The following is a 19,627-nucleotide window of genomic DNA, read 5'->3' on the forward strand; positions in this document are numbered from 1 at the left end:
ACGTTTTTAAATGAACCAACAAATATTTCAGACGCATCTGTAAAAAAAAAACAAAACACTCAAGGATTAATTCGAGCATCAGTCACCTAAAAAATGAATGCAGTAAAAATAAACTATTATATCAAATAACGTGATGAGAGGAATAGGAAGCTTTTAGTGAAAACAACTGCTGCAGGTTTCCACTATTGACTGTATATATATATATATATATTTTTTTTTTTTTCCCCTCTGACTGATTTGTAGGTACCTGATGGCAGCTTTACGGCCTCCTGCTGCCATGCTGCCCTCTGCTGGTCTTGACGCGCACAGCTGCTGCCTTCTGATTGGTGGACGGAAACCCCCCTCGCTTGTACGGAGCGCGCGAATGCATACTCGGTTGTTAGCTGCTAGCATCGTTAGCGTTGGTCAGTCCGTTCTTTAAACGACACAGCCGGTCTGCTAGTACACGCCGAGAATAGGACCTGAGACAGGGCACCAGATCTCTGGTCTGTCGGCTGTTTGAAATACCTGCAATGGCAGATAAGGAAGGTAACGTGAACGCTTTTATTGTTGTCTGCGACAAAACAAACGCTGCTGTTTGACGGCTAGGTTTAGTAGCAGCTAACTACCGTAGCTGCACGAGCTAACCTTTATCATTCATAACAAAACCCGGATACATTTTCATTGTGTACGCAGCAACAGTCTTAGTTGCAGGTTGCAATTCGTGTTTTCGCACATTTTAAAGACCAGTTGACTTTATCCACGGTACATTGTAGAAAGCTAGTGAGGCCGTTACGGTATAAAGCATGCTAACGTTAGCGAGAGCATAACGTTAATTAGCTATATGTGATGTTTATCAAAGCGCACACAGACACTGCTACGCGCTGTACAGTAGTCAGCCCGGACGTTAATTTAAGAACATGTACTGTATGCAAGGACAACTTCAAACAACTGTTCGTGTTGCGTCGTTAATGCCGTGGCACTCTGATATCTTGCAAGTATTTAAAGCGATTTAAATGGAATTGAAACTGTTGTGGAACATCCCAGCTGTCCTTTAATATCCCACTCTTTCTTTCTCTCAGTTGGCGCATTTGATGATGCGGTGGAGGAGAGGGTGATAAATGAGGAGTACAAGATCTGGAAGAAAAACACTCCTTTCCTTTATGACTTGGTTATGACCCACGCCTTAGAGTGGCCCAGCCTCACTGCTCAGTGGCTGCCTGATGTCTCCAGGTACACACCGTCTCGTCATTTGGTCCAGTTGTAATTCACACATGTATGCACACCAACATGTTTTTCAATAAGTGTTCATGACATAAATGTTAAAATTAATTTATTGTGTTGCTTACTAGGCCAGAGGGGAAGGATTACAGTGTGCACCGGCTGGTTTTGGGCACTCACACATCTGATGAGCAGAATCACCTGGTCATTGCCAGTGTCCAGCTGCCCAATGATGATGCCCAGCTTGACGCCTCACATTATGACAGCGAAAAAGGAGGTTGGATACTTGTACAATCACATGCTAAATAAGTGTGCATATTCAGGGAGCCAGACTTACCATGTTAGTAGAATCTCTATATTGTGCTGCTGGATTGACCAAGACCATGTTTTTAAATAAGATGTTTACATGCACATTGATAATCTTGTCTTAACCTGCTGAAGGCCAAACTTTAAGAATAATTATTCTATGATTAAGTAGATTACAGGCCACTTTGTGAAAAAATGTCAGTTTCAGTTATTAGAAGGCACTGTAAATCAAGCAGCAGGTTCCTCAACACGCTTTCAAATGCTTCTAATTGCTGTGTGTAACAAAGTTTCCTTTTGTGTTACTTGTTTTTAATTGCAGCATCTATAAACAAAATAGAGCTGCTATTTCAATCGGTTTAAATCAGCTTTATTGTTGGACTTGAACCTGTTTCCCATTCCCTACGAGTGATGACTGGATGTCGCACTCTGGTGTTCTTGGGTGAATTGTACCTTTTTTTTCAAAATCAGTTGCTGTAAGCCAAAAAGGTATGTATTGTCTCCATGATGCATCTGTAAACTACACACGCATTTTGTTGTTTTCCCCTGCAGAGTTTGGAGGCTTTGGCTCTGTGACAGGAAAGATTGAGATAGAAATCAAGATTAACCATGAAGGAGAGGTGAACCGTGCCCGGTATATGCCTCAGAACCCCTGCATCATTGCCACCAAGACCCCCACCTCAGATGTGCTGGTGTTTGACTACACTAAGCACCCCTCAAAGCCAGGTACAGAAAGCACTGCTGAAGGTGCACCTTTGTGGAATACTTCTCTTGAAAGTAGCTTGTGTTGATACCCACTGTAGACCTAATGAAAAGTTTTTTGTCTAACACTCTCATTACTGTGTATCTACTTTTTATTTATACTGTGAAAACAAATAGACAGTGTGCGCTTATTTTATTATCCACAGATCCGTCTGGAGAGTGTCACCCTGATCTGCGTCTCAGAGGCCATCAGAAAGAAGGTTATGGTCTCTCCTGGAATCCGAATCAGTCTGGCTCCCTGCTTAGTGCTTCAGATGACCATGTAAGAGACAGCTGAAATTTAATTCTTAAAAATTTTTCCCATATATTAAGAGTTTTAATGAGCCTACAATTTGTTTATTTAGTACTGCACATTCCTAACTATGAGCTTGTGTTACATTTAATTAAATTAAGGCATTTTCAGTTACGTAATTTAGAATATAGATGTTTTTTTCCCAAAATCTTTATCTTTCCTCTATCTGTAGACAATCTGTCTGTGGGACATCAGTGCAGTGCCAAAGGAAGGGAAGATAGTAGATGCGAAGACGATCTTCACCGGTCACACTGCTGTGGTGGAAGACGTCTCCTGGCATTTGCTCCACGAGTCACTCTTTGGATCTGTGGCAGATGACCAGAATCTCATGATGTAAGAGGCTTGATAATAAGTCAGATGTTATATGCAAGTGAAATGTTACATCTGAAAAGTCTTGATTTATTGTTCTATGTAGATTGTACTCTTGCACAGTTGACCTATATCTGTCATCGTTCAAATTTTGTAAATGACCGATTGTCATTTTGCTTTTTTCACCTCAGTTGGGACACTCGTTCAAACAACACCTCCAAACCCAGCCATGCAGTAGACGCCCACACAGCCGAGGTCAACTGTCTGTCATTTAATCCTTACAGCGAGTTCATCCTTGCCACCGGCTCAGCAGACAAGGTATTGAAACATTCCACGCGTTTATTGTTAGTGCTTAGTTTCCTTTAGAACATGGCGTTTGACTCTTCAGTGTCTAATGCATTTTTTAACTCTCCCAGTGTTTCCCACAGAATTAAATTGTAAACTAATCATTAAATGATGCCATATATAAGGTGCTCCACTACAAATAGCATGCAGCTACAGTATGTACAGCGTACTCTGCTTGCTAATAACTTATTTGAAGTGTTGGCTCTCCGAGATCGACAGCATTTTGTTAAAAACAGAGATAGACAAACTTATCAGAGTTAATTGAATGCATCAGTTTTGAATTCAGGAATTCGGACAGCCGTCTTCTCTGCAGGGAAAAGGCAACAACAATTCTTCCTCCCGCGCATGATCATGTTTTGATTCAGAGTGTGCACAGAGAGGAGGGGCTATTCACAGACAGGTCCATTGTCAATGTGTTTGTGAGAGGGAGGGAGAGCGCGGGCAAGGAGGGGCTGAGCGACTCAGTGCACTGCATGCAGCTCTACAATGAAATATGATTTTACCCACTTTAAATAGTAAAAAAAACAGAAAATCAATATGTGGTGGTCAGTGTTGATATTGTGGCGGACTGCCACAAACAAATCAGTGTACGGGAAACATTGTCTTCCACAAACTGAATAGTGCTAATATTGTTACTGTTTTATATCTCAGAGATGAAGAAATCTGGCAGCTATGTGTAATATTTCTCTCCTGCTTACAGACTGTGGCTCTTTGGGACTTGAGGAACTTGAAATTGAAGCTGCATTCCTTCGAGTCACACAAGGATGAGATCTTCCAGGTGAGATTTTTATTACACTTGACTTTTTTCTTTTTTTTCTAAGAGAGAATAGTGGAATATAATTTGTTTAATCCTGTACAATCAACTGGAAGACAATAAACCAAATTAAATTACAATAATGCAATAATAAACTGTAATTGTGTAATCTGTCTTCTCTCACTGGCTGTTCCAGGTTCAGTGGTCACCTCATAATGAGACCATACTGGCATCCAGTGGAACAGACCGTCGCCTCAATGTTTGGGACCTCAGGTAAAAAAAAAAAAAAAAGCAGGTACACCTTAGGTTAAAATAAACATACAACAATACAAATTAGTTATGCTGACATGTTGTTTGGCATATGGTTTAACTCTTCTGTCTCTTTTTGTAGTAAAATCGGAGAAGAGCAGTCTCCAGAAGATACAGAGGATGGCCCGCCTGAGCTTCTGGTGAGTCTTATGGATGACTGCTTAACTTTTGAAGTTCAGTTTGTATGTAACTGGTGACCATGACAATCTTGTATTATAGTAGTGAAAATGGTGGCTTTTCTTCTTTTCCACTAGTTCATCCACGGAGGCCACACAGCCAAGATCTCTGATTTCTCTTGGAACCCCAACGAGCCTTGGGTCATCTGCTCGGTGTCTGAAGACAACATCATGCAAGTCTGGCAAATGGTGAGAGAATTTACACCACTTAATAAGAAATGTTAGCTGTGGACAGGTGGACACATGATTCCCTTGTTGTAGTATATTGTCTTAAAGGGAATCATTTCCCTCAAACAGAAAATATAAGATACAAAGAAAAATATGGAGGCCAAGTGCTTACTCAGTCTCACAAGCAATAAGTCCAGGAAACCATAAGGTCTTCTTGAAAAAACTCATAAGTGAAAGGAAACATTCTTCAGGCACTCTTGGGCAGAGCAAGGGGACAAGTTGTATTAAAAGTCTTTATTTAGTCAGACAAATTGCTAAAACACGGACCAGTTTCAACCTCACAGGACGTTCATCACGGTGGAAACAGTGAAACAATATACAAGATAATTAGTTGTTTAACAGCAACAGGTTAAGGTTACAGACAGCAGGTGATTCAGCTCCAAGGATCCCATTGCTCTTATGAAAAACTAGAATGTGGATCAGGCAACGATAAATTTGTAGAGAAACATGTCATGGGACATTTCCTGACATTTCAATTACTGACTACGATTTAAAAATCTCAGTCAAACCTGATTTTGACATAACATTTGGAGTGTTTCAGTCAGAGCAAAGAGAGGATGCAGAAGAGAGAAATGATGAGAATGGTAAGTGTACTAACCCTGTTGTGAGTTAACTTTATTCACTGTGTAATACTTTTTTTATATTACTAACACTACTGTATTTCCTGTGACACTGCACTGTAATATATGTCAGAAAAGCTGGCAGTTGGTTATGTAGCAGTGTTCGTTTTGGTAAAATCTGGCTCTCTGACATCATCACAGTTCATCTTGTAAATCCTTGAATCAAAAACACCACTCACTTTTAAATATGTCTCAGTATGTGACTATGTGACTCACACATTGGTTCTTTTTAGGCTGAGAACATCTACAATGATGAAGATCCTGAGGGTTCGACAGACCCTGAGGCCACAGTGTAACACGTCTGCCTGCTCTGTGTGTGTTAATCTACAACCTCATCAAAAACTGCAAAAGAGCCACCTCAGTAGTTTTATGCAGCTACTTCTGTCCATCCTGCTCTACTTTATTGGTGGGACACTGTACGCCACAAATCACCGTAAATACCAGAAAGCAGAGCATAATCATGTAACGCTCTGGTCCTGTTTAAAATACTCAATGTTAAGAGGGAGTTAAGAACTTTCCTTTGAGTAATTTATTACATTTTACCCATGTTTTTCGTACTACGTATACAGTAAAATATGTATTTTTGTAATCAAATTGGCTCTCCCTTGTACACTTGATGCAAATGTTTTAGTCAAAGCTTTTTCAATAATAAACTTATGTAGAACCTCAGGTGGTAGGGGTGTAATGGTACACAAAATTCACGGTTCGTTATGTACCTTGGCTTTGGGGTCATGGTTCGGTACATTTTAATAGTAGTGTTGCACTCGGTCGGTTATGGGTCTCTCATTTGTCATTCTGACTATAGCTAAGCTGGCTGGCATACATCCATGAGCATGCTACAGCGCATTCTTTTTTTCCCCCCTATTCATATTTTGCAAAGACCTGCCCCTACTCTGTTTCTGATTGGCTCTCACTCTGATTCTAACCCTAACTATCTCATCTACCTACCTACTACTTCATGCCTAAATCCAACCAACAAAGGCATCGAGTACTAGCCAATCAGTGGCAGAGTAGGGCGGGTCGTTTCGAATTGTGTGTGGGAGGGAAAATAAGGCTGCTACAGCTAAGTGGTGCGCTGCCAAAACATTCTGGGCGGAACTCGCACTCTAGAATTATTGTTCCACACATTGGAGTAAGTGGATTATTGAACTTTTTTTGACAGTAATTGTTTGGGACACGGAGCGAACCAAGCCGAGGAAAGTCACATAGTGAACCGAAAATCCAGTACAGAACGGTTTGGGACAAATACACGTACCGTTACACCCCTGTCAGGTGGTGATCATATTGACAACCCAGAAAAAGTGCTAATGCACAGTAAGTTCCTGTTAAACAGTATAAACACATTAAACCCTTCACACAATACAAAGAATAACACATTTAGAAGTAAGATGCAGCCCAGCTTTTTGACATGATGCATAGTATAGAGACAATTTGATAATGAGTTTTTTTTCCCATGCTAGTTTATAGTCCCAAACAATTCTCATATTTTCATTGCTTAAGTCAGGTCACCACCTAATTGTTCTGGACCTTGATTTTCACACCAGCTGTTTCTGAATGAAAATAAAATTTCAGAGCGGATCTGTGTTTAAAATGTCCATTTTCACTTCCCCCTCACCATAGTCATTCATTAATGAGTTAAATGTTGTTGTTGTGATATAGGTTAGTGGTTGAACTTTTTCTATGTTCAGTATTTTGCAATTGTACAGTGAGTGCATTCTTAATAAAATGTGTTCAATCAATTTTTTTGGTTCACGTTATCTATTGTCAGTATTTCTCTATGAATGTGTTGTGTACATATTTTATAAGTAGGGTCAGCGTCTTGCTAAGTTTAGGAATAATTTTAAACAACCTTCAATAATCCTTTTAGTGAATGAGTCCGTTATGACTCATCACACTTTTGCTCAGACATTTTTATGTCTGGTCTAACGTCTTTGTGCTCTCCAGTCCCATGAGCTAAATCTCACTCTATTACTCTCTGTCGTATTGTTTAGTTCTTCTGCCACATTGCCCTTATAAGTACATCAACCCCTCTCTGTTCCTTAGCAGACATGAACTCATCAGCAGCACTCACATTACAGTTAACACAAGCCTTTATTTATAACATAACCTTTTCTACAAGCTATAGTCTAGTTTATGATTATAGACTGTTCCTAAAAAAACTTATTGATTTTAATTTTTTTTTAACATTGGCATGTCTATTGATTTGTGTAAAGTGCATTCATTGAACATTTTGAGTTCACTGTTGCAAATTAAAAAAAACATTAACACATCGCAGAACTCAGTTTTTCTTTTAAAGTCAGGAAGATCATAAAATCATGTTTTCTCCTTGTGGTAACACTTGTTATGATCCTCAATGGCAGCCCTGTAGAAAGAATACTTTAATTAGAGCTGTTTTTATAAATTTATGATACAGAATAAATCATCAAATCTCACCTGTAAAGGAGGAGTTGCTTGGTAAGGCTGTCTCTCAGCTCCTCTATCTCCTTGGTTTTTCTCTTCTGAATTGTTAACTCGGTCTTCAGCCCTCTGCTGCTCTCCTCCAGACAGTACACCGTCTCCTGTAAGAGTGGTAAAGCTTAAGTCCATTTAGCATCAAATGTTCCTGCCTTTTACCAATGTACAGTTGAAGGATTGTTAAGCTTTTTTGTTCTCCTTTCCATCTTCCCCATATTGCACATTCCTCTCCATGTCATCTTGCTTACCTTATACTGCCCCACATCCTCTCTTCTGTGTATGTGAATTAGCTTGAGTTTCTCCTCTAAACAAGCCCTCTGGAGCTTCAGCTTTTGGATCTCTTCCCTCAGGGGTCCCAGCTGGGCCCTCAGCTCCTGGGCCTGCTCTTTGGCTTTCACTAGTGCTCCAGCTGTTGCCTCCCTCCTCTTCAGCAACGCCAGCAAAATGGGTTCATACCTGTCCAAGAGAACCATAGAAAGATTGAGTTTCAAGCCAAAACTGAAATATGAGCAACAAATGACCTGTAGCCAGCTGCAGACAATCAAAAGAAAAACAACACTGGCAAAATGCGATTCTTAGTTTGAGTTTTGTGATCTTGACTTTCGCCATAGCAGGAATTACTGGAATTGTTGTTTATGGCTGAAATTGCAATGTGTGTTTGCTGTAAAAGATGCATGTAATCAGCCATTAAATGTGTTAAGTGTGAATACCAGTACTAGACAGTGACAGCACCTGTCCTCCAGCGCTCTCAGCCCACCCTGTAGGTATTGCTGGATGTCCCCACAGGAATGCCTCTTACACTGGGTCATCTCCTCCTGGGAGTTGGAAGTCTGGTTGGCGCTCTGTGCATGAAGCTCTGCTTGTAGGCTTAACAGCTGTTGTTGATGGGCTGACCTGAGCTGGGAGCCCTCCTCTGTCAGCTGGAGCACAAGGGACCGCAGCTTCTCCTGAAAGATGGGAATGTCTTTATATGGAGATTTGCTTGGTATTGGAAATGTGATTCACTGACAAACATTTTTCTAGAGGGTTTCTTACCTCTTCTCTCTTGAGCAGCTCCACCTCACGGTGCTGGGTGTTCAGGGTTGCCTGGCTTTGAGCACAGTCCCTGGCCATGGCGAACAGCCTCCTCTTGAGCTTTCTGAGCTCCTCCAGCACCCCCTGTCTCTCCAGGTTCACCTTCCACAGCCTCCTCTCCTCCTCTGCCCTCTCCTCCCTGAGGCTCTGTATCTCCTTCTTCCTCTCCTCCCTTCTGCCTTCTTCCTCCCTCCTCAGTGCGATCATCAGCTCTGCCACTTTGCTTTCAATTTGCTCCCCTGTCTCTTCTTCCTCCTCATTGTTCCCCTCTGCCTCCTCTTGTTCTTTATGCCCTCTTAGCTCCAGCACCTTGGACAGCAGTTCCTTCCTGCTCTTCTCTAAACGCTGAACCTCCTCTATGCACTCCTCCATCTGAGACCCCACTTCTCCAAGTTCATTCATGCCAGAGCTCAGATCAATGGTGTCCATCTTTAGCACTTGTCTCTCTTCAGCTGAGAATTCAGTGTTGATCACAGCAGTCTCAGTTATGTCTTCTTCTTTGTAAGTACCTTCACTAGTAGACATGTATCCTGTCTTCATCCCTTCACAATACATTGGGTCATTTTCTGTACCATCCAAAGGCATAGATGGCACAGAAAATCTTAACTGCGGATCGAGCACTCCCTGGTCAAGAACTTTCTGGTCCTGATTTCTGCTTTCCCTGGAAACTCTGTCTTCTGCCACACATTGACCAACCCAACATTGGCTTGGAACTGACTGGCTTTCCAACTTCATTGTCTTTGCTGGTTTCATGGGTGCCAATGTTGTGCCCCTGTAAAAATGAGGATTCTTGCTGATGTGTACATATTCTTGGCTTGCATCTGTAGCCCAGTCTTGTGGCTCGAAGTCCATGCCGTCCTCTTCCATACAGCCCTCCAGCATGGCCAACATCCCCAACAACTGGCCCTCGTACTCCACCATGGTGTCACTTAGTTTGTTCCCCGCTGCGGTGATAGGCATATCTATTTGGTGAGAAACTTCTTTGGTAACTCCACACCTGTTGGCGATGGAGCCCGGTCCCTGTGACTGGTCTTGAACTGGTTGGTCTTCTGCTCCAGCCTTATCCATGTGTGTGTCAATGTAGCTTGTGGAGAGATATGCATGGGGAGATATATTTGTTTCTCTAAAGCTCTCCATCTTAACTTCCTCTTTACTCTGAGTTGATTCACTCAGGCTTGTTTCACTGTAACTTGCTGAGAAGTGAGAGCCAAAGGGAATGCCAGTAAGCTCCTCACAGCTCTTCAGTAAGTCATCCATCTCCTGTAAGTATGGCTTAATTAAAGCTGATTGATTCAGCTGTGTTCCTGCAAAGGTATGTCCGGATTGGACCGTGTTGCTCTCCACTTTTTGTTCCATTAGGGCTCTATCCGGATCCCCATCTTCTTCTTGGATGAAGAGAGGCTGAAACCCAGTGGATGAAACGCTGTCATCCATGTCCTCCATTGGTTTACCCTAATTCTTGGGGTCACTTTTGATGTACTTGTCTCTTTTAGAGCCAAATCACATCCCTTGAAAAAAAAAGATGAATCTGTTAGACAACCTAGCTGATGCATATTAAACGTGATGTCTGTAATTGTTGGCAGTCATGTTGCATGTCACAAATACTAGGTCTGGTTTGCAGTGATGACCTGTCAACATAAGTGTTGGGTTAATATTTTGGCCAGACTTCTGTGTAAGCTATGTTGATGTCATTAGCACATGTGGATATGTAGAGCAGGGCAAGAGGGTGGTGTAGCAGAGGTTATGCCAATGACAGCTGTCCCTGAAGGCTAGATGCCCAGTGGACCAACTGACTGCTTGGCAATGCTCAGACAAGCCTAAACAAGCTCAAACAACACTACTCATGCATTCCTATGAACAACGCAACACAACTAATGTAAACACACAATAACTGCAGAATGAACACAGATTACATTAGTGGGCAGATTATCATAACATGTCAGTGTGCCGATGGATGGGTATTCGCACTGTTCCCTGGCGAATAATGCACTGTAGCTGTAATTTCACCCTTTGAAGTATTTGCCAAGACTGGCCAGAGACTCCCCTAATAGTAAATTAATCAAATTGACCCAATAGTGTCATCAAACAGATTTGTAATGTAGAAAGGGCATGCTAGACAGGTGTGACATTCATTTGATAGCTGCTGTTTCCTAGCCAAAATATACAAAATTCAAGATGCAGTTCTAGTGTTTGTTTCAAACTGGATCAAATAACAGAAATGCTGATCAGTGTTAAGATTTTAAGAAGCCAGCAACAAATTTTTTTCCTTGGCTCTGTCTGCCTTTTTTTTCATGTAAGTATCCCCGATGCCCTGGACAGTGTTGTGCTATGCATGGCTGACCAAAGCCCTGGGGACAACATAACAGTGACCAGCTGTCTTGCTGCAGGGCAGGCGTAGGCACAAGGCACATTCCCTCTGCCACCCAGAGACAGCACTGACCTATTTTTGATATCCATTCTAAACACAAACTTCTTCAACTGATAATTCATTCATTAAACAAAATTAGGAACTTTTAGGCCTCATCTGACATGCCTGTAGTTTTTTTATTGCTAAAATAGTTCCACACACTTCACAGAGGTAGTTATTTGAAACTTTGGATTTTCTTCAGGGGTATCCTTTCAAATGTGACCCGCATGATAAACATATACCATCATATGTTAACATCAAATATAATTGAACTTACTTCTCAGCGGGTTATGCCTGTTTCCTCTGCTCATGTGCGGTATCCACAGGATGAATCCGTTAGAAAGGAGTTGTGGTTCAAACGACAAAGTAGAATGAGCGGGAGCAGTGTTTGTAGATGAAGTGAGAGAGGAGGGGGGGGTAAAGACAGTTGACCCAGCCTCCTCTCCCTCTCTCAGTCAGTGAACAGCTATGTGTGACCATGACTACCTCAAATCTGTTTAGGTTTATTAATAAACACTGGGCTGGGAGAAAGAGGAGCCACAGCAGGCCATTTCAACCTAAGAGAGAGAAAGGATTTGTCAGAATGAAGAAGTTTTAAGCTGCCATGTGTAGTTTATATCCAGTTTTTCTAAATTTATATTTGTTAACCTATAAAGCACATAGGACCTTACATATATTCCACTCTGGATGATTTTTCACAATTTTAATGTCAGAAAACTTGCATTTTCCTGAGTCAACTGACATGTCCTTGATATACTAGGAGTAATCTACTTTATTTCAAGATATTTGAGAATAATCTGAAGGCGAATCTGTATTGTAAAGTGAAATTTAATAAGTCACTGACTGACTGTTTCAATCTTGGTAAGATGATAATTATTTTGTACTGGTATACCTTGTAGCACACACATACAGACAGCTATTACAGTTTTAATTCTGTGGTATAGGGTTAGGTCTTGTTTGAATTTTATCGATTCCGTTTCTGCTTATCAATTCAGGTACTTATCGATTCCCAATTTCAATTCCAACATGGTAGAAAAAGATGTCAAAAGTTTAGATTACAAAAATATCTTTATTCTTTTAAGCATTTACTTGCATTAGTGTGAGTGCTAGCGAGGTGCCAGCACTGGCTATTGACACATTTGGGCTAGGAGACCGCAAGTTATCAAACTCTGAACATTCTTTTAGATCAATGCTGTGCTGCCTTAAAGGTTTAGTCAAATTGGATGTGCAACCTGACTTACAGCTAATTAGCATCCCACGTGTACTTTGCCTTGTCATTTTCTTCAGTAAAGTGAAGCCACACTTGAGTGAGTGTTTACGGTCATCCATCGTTCACTATTGTCGTGACATTAGCCATGCATGCTTGTATCTAAACAAATTGACACACTGTTGCATTGATGCATGATGTAGAAAGGCCCTGGCAGATAGTCATGTCCTTGTAGACATAAAGCCTTTGTTTACAATAATAAAAGGTTATCACGTTTAGGAACTGATGAGGAGAACCGGAATTCAAATTTTTTACGTGTACCCGGTTCTTGGAATTTTGGATTTGGTTCTCATTTGGAGCTGGTTTTCAGTTCCCAACCCTACTGTGGTACCAGTGTGACTGGATGAGCTACAGCAGAGAGCATCCATTATGGCCGGTGAGAGGTGGATGGGTGTTGGAGGTTTATGGTGTGTGTGTGTGTGTTATGATGAAAGAGAACATGGCTCCAGGATTCCACCCATGCCTCCTCATTATCGAGAAGTCTTTAAATAGCTCCCTGCACTTTTCTGGCCACTTCCCATGGGAGGATTGGTTTTCCCCTAAACTTCTGACCCCGACAATAGACCAGTGGACAGGTGGTAGTCTTCTGTAGTCTGAGGAGAGGGCAGACAGGATGAAACGGAGCTGAAGAAGAAATGAAAAGGTGTTGCAGATGAAGAAGACAGGGAAATGGCTTCAGGGAGAAAGAGGGAGACTGATAATGGTGAAACACTGTGAAGGACAGATACTGTATTTTGGAGTGGTCAGTTACAAGCATGAGCTGCAAAGACTAAATATTTTTTAAATTTTTTTTAATTTTATTTTTAGTATTTTTTCCCCCTGAACTATAATTTGAGCTCATTTTATAGATTTTCTCTTATATAATGGCATTTTATCATTTATTTTGACAACACATTTTTGGGTTACATTTATATATTTTGCCTTTCTTTTCATACTTCATACCTTCTTTTCGTCATATACTATGTGTGATTTTTTTATTAAATAGGAAAACATATAACAGTCGATCACCACTAGATGGCTTCACAGTCTAATTTAATGCCTTTCATCCTATGGGTAACAGAGGAGGAGAAGTTGACAACCTCACTTTGATCAACTGATTTAGTCCAGAAACAGTTTCAACCTCCCTACCCAGTTTTTTCTATAGGCATTTCAATGAATAAAGCTGTTAATTTGATAACAGCTTTATTCATTGAACTATAGCACTAGTATGATCTGTTTTTAAGGGGGGATGGGATGATAGAAGTGATACAGGTTTATTTTAATGCTGTGGATAAGTTTTCCAATTCTTCTCTGCTTTTGTCTGTCTCACTTTTCTCTCAAATGTGTCATTGAAAGGCTGATTCCTGTTATATAAAGGCATAGAGGGATAGAAGGAGAATGATGGACTCTTGTTTAGCCCAGATAAATTGAATGCAAGGCTCACTTCAGAGTATTTACATGACCCCTTTCACTGATTATACTTTTATTTGCAGTTCACACTTCATAAAGAAATTATGCTCAGGCCTTTGTGACTCTGATTCAGTGTTTCCATGACAAAATTGTTTCCCTTGTGTCCAAGGAGAGATGTAATGTTTATTGAAATCACCCTTGTTGACCACTGCGACTCTGTGTTTTGGCAAGTCTGGGCTTTGGGAGACAGCAATTTACATGACGTTATGTCCAGGGATTATCTGTTTCAACACACTGTTTAACACTGTTGTGCTGATGCACACCCACACAGCCACTGGGATCAAGAGAGAGACTTTGAGACTCTCCCTAACTTTCCTGCCATAGAAATCGTCATCAGTTTAGCTGTTTTTTGACTTTTTTCTATCATTTTCTTCCCAGAGGAAGGAGAGATCATCAGTGCGTGTGCGTAGGTGTAGTGGACGGGAGGAAACAAAACCTTTAAGGGGGAGTTGTGGTTGAGGACTGAATGTCCCACTGAGATAGGCCATATGCTGGACATTCATTTGGACTGCGCTGTGACTGTCTGCTCCAATCTGCAGTACTGTCCAAACTCACCACAACATGCTGTCAGTATGTGCTTCTCTTCCTCCTGTTTCTCTTCCCCTCTAACTTCCTCACAAACAGCAGTAAGGGATCACTATCCAGAGAAAGCTGAACTCAATTATTGTTTAAATCCTTAATCCTTTTCCTGTGTCATAATACAAAGAGGATCTCTATGAGCCAACTGCGGTTTACCAACGTTGGTGAGCAGGTTTCTGAAATGTATATTGTTCAAATTTTGAATCAATGTATGATTCACTTAAATCTGTTCTGGAATTACTGAAGATGCCTGGATCCGTTTTTGTGGATTTTTCTTCAATCATTTGCCTCTTCATAGTCCATACATGATGGTTTGGGGAAAGGCCCTCATTGTTGATCTGAGAGCTTCACTTTTGGGTGGTTCTACTCTGTTTGCTCACTCTTCTTTTGGCAGTCTCACAACATCCAGCCTTCAGGGATTTAAGGTTTTTTCTTATGTGATTTTGAAATAAAGTGAGGTTAAGACATTAAAATATATCTGAAATACGACTCACCATCCTACAAATACAAACCATAGTTGCTGTTTTTGTGTGCATCATTTCTGCGTGCAACATGCATCTTTTTCTAAACATACATGAAATTTCAGTGTCCAACATAATAGTTTTTGGCCAGTAGATTAGAGATTTACTCGCTCCTTCTCTATTTTCACTGGCCCGGGAGCCAAAAAATGAAAATAACTCATAATTTTGGTGATTTATTCATTGTATACTTAACACATACAATAGTGAAGTTCCCTTTAGATTTGGTTGTTTTCCTTTAGTCATGGATATGTAATGTTGATATATTACACAAATATGCAAAATATAAAATTAGGCATAAATTGGATTAGTAAATTAATGTATAAATGTAGGTTTCTCCATATATTGTGTAAAGCCAGAGAGTATGGAATAGCTACATAGGGAGAAGAGAAGAGAATGTATGATAATAACATTTTAGCGAGTATGGATGGCCTTGATAATAAACTCTTGTGTCTAGAACTGAGACATCGCTGAGAGATCTGCAGAAATGCACTCTTTAAGATAGAACAGTGAGAGAAAGAACATCATGACCGTCGCTGGTTGGTCAAACACACACAGCACAGCTGCTTCAACTTGTGTACTGCTTCATTTATAAAATGAGGAAGTACTCTAGTATTGATTTAGGACCGGTTTAGGACGAGGGGGGAACATTTCTCTTAGTTTGATAACGTTAAGAGTAAAGTTAGAGTTTGTTGTTGGCTTCCTGACTGGTTTTAAAAAAAGAGACTGAGGGAGAGAACACGAGCGAGCGCAGGGCATCTGATAACAAGTTCTATTTTCCAAACTCCAACTTCTGTTCTCCCACTTTGGCCTTTTGTTGTTCCCTGCCATCTGTCATGCTGCACATCGTACAGCATTGTCTCACTATGGCTAAGTGTGTTTTAATGACAGTGACCTTATCTGGTGTTTATTTTACAGAGAGTGCCTCTACTACATTATTGTCAGTTGCCATCTTCTTACTGTCACCAGCCACCCAGTGTTTGTACCAGTTGGTTTTTCATGGTCTTAAGGGATCACTTAATATAATGAAGTAGGGGGCCCCATGTCCTTCTTCAGTGTGTTTTTCCACTGTTCTGGATTAAGCATGTTTCCCCTATTTAAAGATGATGGACACATTTACACAGAGCAGTTACAGCTTGTTCCCTTAGTACTTTAACTATTTTTATCTCACCCAAAGCTCATAACAAACTCTCTTTTAAAAATAAAATGTAGTCTTTGTTGGGGATTTTAACACTTCAACACCACTGTTTTTTGGATGTTTTAACAGAGCCTTCATTTTGAAGTGCTGGAACAGAACCCCAGATTTTTTGTATTACATCAACCTTCTCTTATAGTCGCCTATTGTTCGGTGTATCATCTTGATACTAGCACAGTCACAACTAGTTCCCATGAAGGAACACCGCAGATGAAACCACTGATATGAAGAGATGAGATCACATGTGTTCACTCAGGATCATGTTGTGGTCTCAGTCATGGGTGGCGGAGGAGTCAACAAGAACATGGAGGAGATAGAGTATTCAAAGTAGATGTGTAAATCTGTAACCAAAGTTTAGGTGAATGGGCAATTTAGATTTAAATAGCGGCTCGGGTTATATCAGTGTATTGGTGTTTGTTTATGTGTTGAACAGGCAGTGTGTACAAGCTTGCAATGAGACGTCATTCCTCTCAACAAAGTCATTTATCTGATAAGAAGTGTTGAAATCTTCTCACACAAAAAAATGCTGCCAAATAGATGACATAATTCCACTTCAAGAAAAATATCTAGGAATTGATCTGTTCCAGTGGTGATGGGAGGATTCAGCGCAGGAGAAGTATTGTTCAGTTGCTCTAGGAAATGTTTTGTGCATGATGGTGTGGCTCTAGCAATGGCAATGTCAGTCTGTTTGTCAAATGGTCAGTCAGTCCACCACTTAGGTCCACATGGAAATATCTCAACAGCTATTGGATGGCTTAAGATTAAATTTTGCACAGACATTCAAGGTCCCCAGATGATGTATCCTAATGACTTGGGGGTCCCCTGTCTTTTCCTCTAGCGTCACCACCAGGTCAACATTTTGTTTTTTAGTGGAATACATCAACAAATTTTGGATGGCTTGCCATGAAATTTGGTCCATGGTACCCAGAGGATGAATTACAGTAACTGTGATGATCACCTGACTTTTCCTATAGTGTCACCAGCAGGTTAAAGTTTTTACTTACCTTATTAAATATGTCAACATCTCTAGATGGATGGCCATAAAATTTTGTACAGGCATTCAATCTACTGACTTTGCAACATTAGATTGACAACTATTTGGTAATTAGGTACAGACGTTCATGCTCCCCTCTGGATTAATTGTAATCAGTTTGGTGATCCCCAGACTCTTAATCTAGTGGCGTCATCAGGCCAAGTTTCAATTTGTCTAGTACTTGTAATAATGACATTCTCATCAGTTTCAGCTGTTTTTTGTACTAATTAGCAGATGTTAGCATGCTAACACGCTACACTAAGATAGTGAACATGTCAAACATTACCTGGTTAACATGTAGCATGTTAGCATTGCCATTGTTAGCATGTTAGCATGAAAATATTAGTGCACCAAAATATTAGAGAACCACTGTGCCAAACTAGGCCTCATTCAGACACTGGCATAGCTATATCTCACTTGGGTCCAGCTGGAGAAAGAGAAAGTACACCAAAAGTATTATCTACCACAGTCAGTATAACATGTTACATTCCTCTGGTTTTACTCATCTTTGTCCAGGCTCAAGGCTCACCTGGCTCCTACTGGTGCCACTTTTAGCACAACGATGTATCATAAGGCTCCATGAGGACAGTCTGTTCTCCTGAAGCTCGCTTCTAAACCCAAACATATAAAGCTTACATGTAAAGTCAGTGTTGTCACTGCTATGAGCCACTGGCTGGTGAGAGTGTACAGTACATGCATATGTGTCCATGTATAATGAGTGTTCCTGTTTGCATCCTTTAAAAGAGCTGCAATTTGCTGTTTTAGGACATCTAATGGTGCGGTCTAAATGTTAGTTTGAGGTGCTACAGTAAATATTGTGATGGATACTTGCAATAAAATAAGTTTATGACTTTTTAGAAGATAACAAATATGCTCTTGCACACCCCCAAAAGCTGTGCTGTCCTCAGGCTGCACAAAAATGCTCGTAATCCCTGTTGTTTTCAGAAATGGTTTTACTAGAGAGAATCACCACAGAAAAAAACTGTGTTGAGTCTCTGTTTTCAGCACTCTTAATTAGATGTTTTGCAAGTGCCAATCCTGTTATTTTAATAAAGATTCGACAGAGGTCACCTCAGGTTTCCTGGCTGTGACGTCAGTGCCTCATTTAAACGACCCCATACAGAGAGTAAAAAACACACATAGTTCCCCCCTGCAAATGGAGAGAGGGAGAGAAAGAGAAAGAAAGAAACAAAAAGGGATGGTTGGATGGATGGAAAGCTGTGGCCTGTTTTTGTCCAGTCCCAAACAACCCAGCAGCAACCACACCCTCTCAGGAATTCCTGCTGCAAAAATATTTCATGTCGTGTTTTTAAAGGAGCAGTTCACCCTAATCATAACAGTCGATGTTTTCCTATCTGACACGCCCCCATATTGCATAATGTGATGTATATGGAAAACACATAATATAGCGATGATGGAGCTAAATGCAACCATTTATTTTTAGTTTTAATTTGCGGATGTAACAATAGATTTGTTATGTAATGTTATCCTGCACAGAATTGTAATTCATTCTGTCAAACAAAATAGTTTACAAAAATGAAAGGGATGAATAGAAACTTGTAATGTGATGGATGTAGTATTGAGGATGGATTTGGATTTTTTTTAGGGTTAGGTTAAGTCAACTAAAAACGCAAAACTGAAAAGCTTGCCAATCATCACAGGCCAAATTGGCAGGATTGCTAAAATGGCAATTTACCAATGGAAGACTTTAGTTCAAGTAAAAGTGGAGAAAAGGTTGTTCTCCACCAAAATTTCTCTGGTATCTGGCTCTTCTATCCCAAATATTTCTTCTGTTTTTTATTTGAGTGAATTGTGTGAGTCTGTGTGTGTATCTTCATGTGTGTATGAATTGCTGGCCAGATGGCTGTGTACACAGCCAGTGTGTTTTGGCTCTGACCACTCCTGAATTCTGAGAAGTACTTTACTGTCCACTGTGAAGACAGTTTCAGTCCACAAAGCGTACACACAGGCCTTTGTGTGTTTTCTCTGACTGTTCTTTATTTTTTCATCTTTTAAGTAAAAACACAAGGACCTGTGAGGCCGGTCATGGACCATTCATAACATTTTATAGTTCCCTTTCCTTAATTTATTGTGTGTGTGTGTGTGTGAGGAAGGTTCAAGTCAAGCTAAAGCAAGAACCATCAACAGACCAACTCGTCCGGGCGAAGGCAAACACTGATTGGCTAATAAAATTGATGGACGGCTTACGGGTCACAAAGTTGATCTATGGCACACATGGAAATCCCACCCACCTCCTCTTCTCTAGATAGTATCTATCAGACAGATAGAAATCTCTCAAACACTGATGTAGGGTCAACATTACAGTTCAGTATATCCAGTTTCTCCATTAAAT

The 19,627-nt window shown here is 40.6% G+C and overlaps 2 protein-coding genes across 2 annotated transcripts; one reads left to right on the forward strand and one right to left on the reverse strand.

Annotated features, from left to right (window-relative positions):
- The first annotated feature begins 339 nt into the window (after positions 1 to 339).
- Positions 340 to 7,037, forward strand: rbbp4 (retinoblastoma binding protein 4). Its single transcript, XM_067611389.1, has 12 exons — positions 340 to 528; positions 1,062 to 1,212; positions 1,332 to 1,477; positions 2,056 to 2,229; positions 2,412 to 2,527; positions 2,730 to 2,890; positions 3,058 to 3,184; positions 3,912 to 3,989; positions 4,162 to 4,238; positions 4,357 to 4,414; positions 4,529 to 4,639; positions 5,532 to 7,037. Exons 1-12 carry the CDS (start codon positions 513 to 515, stop codon positions 5,592 to 5,594), a joined length of 1,278 nt encoding a protein of 425 aa, XP_067467490.1. The 5' UTR covers positions 340 to 512; the 3' UTR covers positions 5,595 to 7,037.
- Positions 4,894 to 11,662, reverse strand: sync (syncoilin, intermediate filament protein). Its single transcript, XM_067611388.1, has 6 exons — positions 11,511 to 11,662; positions 8,788 to 10,334; positions 8,485 to 8,699; positions 8,001 to 8,208; positions 7,732 to 7,856; positions 4,894 to 7,660 (listed from the first exon to the last, which is right to left on the reverse strand). Exons 2-6 carry the CDS (start codon positions 10,267 to 10,269, stop codon positions 7,612 to 7,614), a joined length of 2,079 nt encoding a protein of 692 aa, XP_067467489.1. The 5' UTR covers positions 10,270 to 10,334; positions 11,511 to 11,662; the 3' UTR covers positions 4,894 to 7,611.
- Positions 11,663 to 19,627: the final 7,965 nt, after the last annotated feature.

Source organism: Thunnus thynnus, chromosome 15, assembly GCF_963924715.1.
Source record: "Thunnus thynnus chromosome 15, fThuThy2.1, whole genome shotgun sequence".
NCBI lineage: Eukaryota > Metazoa > Chordata > Actinopteri > Scombriformes > Scombridae > Thunnus > Thunnus thynnus.

Bases quoted from the DNA above. Each gene is read 5' to 3' on its own strand.
- rbbp4 (XM_067611389.1), top strand. The intron at 3,990-4,161 runs GTGAGATTTTTA...TGGCTGTTCCAG, and splicing joins ACAAGGATGAGATCTTCCAG to GTTCAGTGGTCACCTCATAA. The intron at 4,239-4,356 runs GTAAAAAAAAAA...CTCTTTTTGTAG, and splicing joins CTCAATGTTTGGGACCTCAG to TAAAATCGGAGAAGAGCAGT.
- sync (XM_067611388.1), bottom strand. From the start codon at position 10,269: ATGGAGGACATGGATGACAGCGTTTCATCCACTGGGTTTCAGCCTCTC. The intron at 8,700-8,787 runs GTAAGAAACCCT...CCCATCTTTCAG, and splicing joins AGCTGCTCAAGAGAGAAGAG to GAGAAGCTGCGGTCCCTTGT. The intron at 7,661-7,731 runs GTGAGATTTGAT...TTCTTTCTACAG, and splicing joins AAGCAACTCCTCCTTTACAG to GGCTGCCATTGAGGATCATA.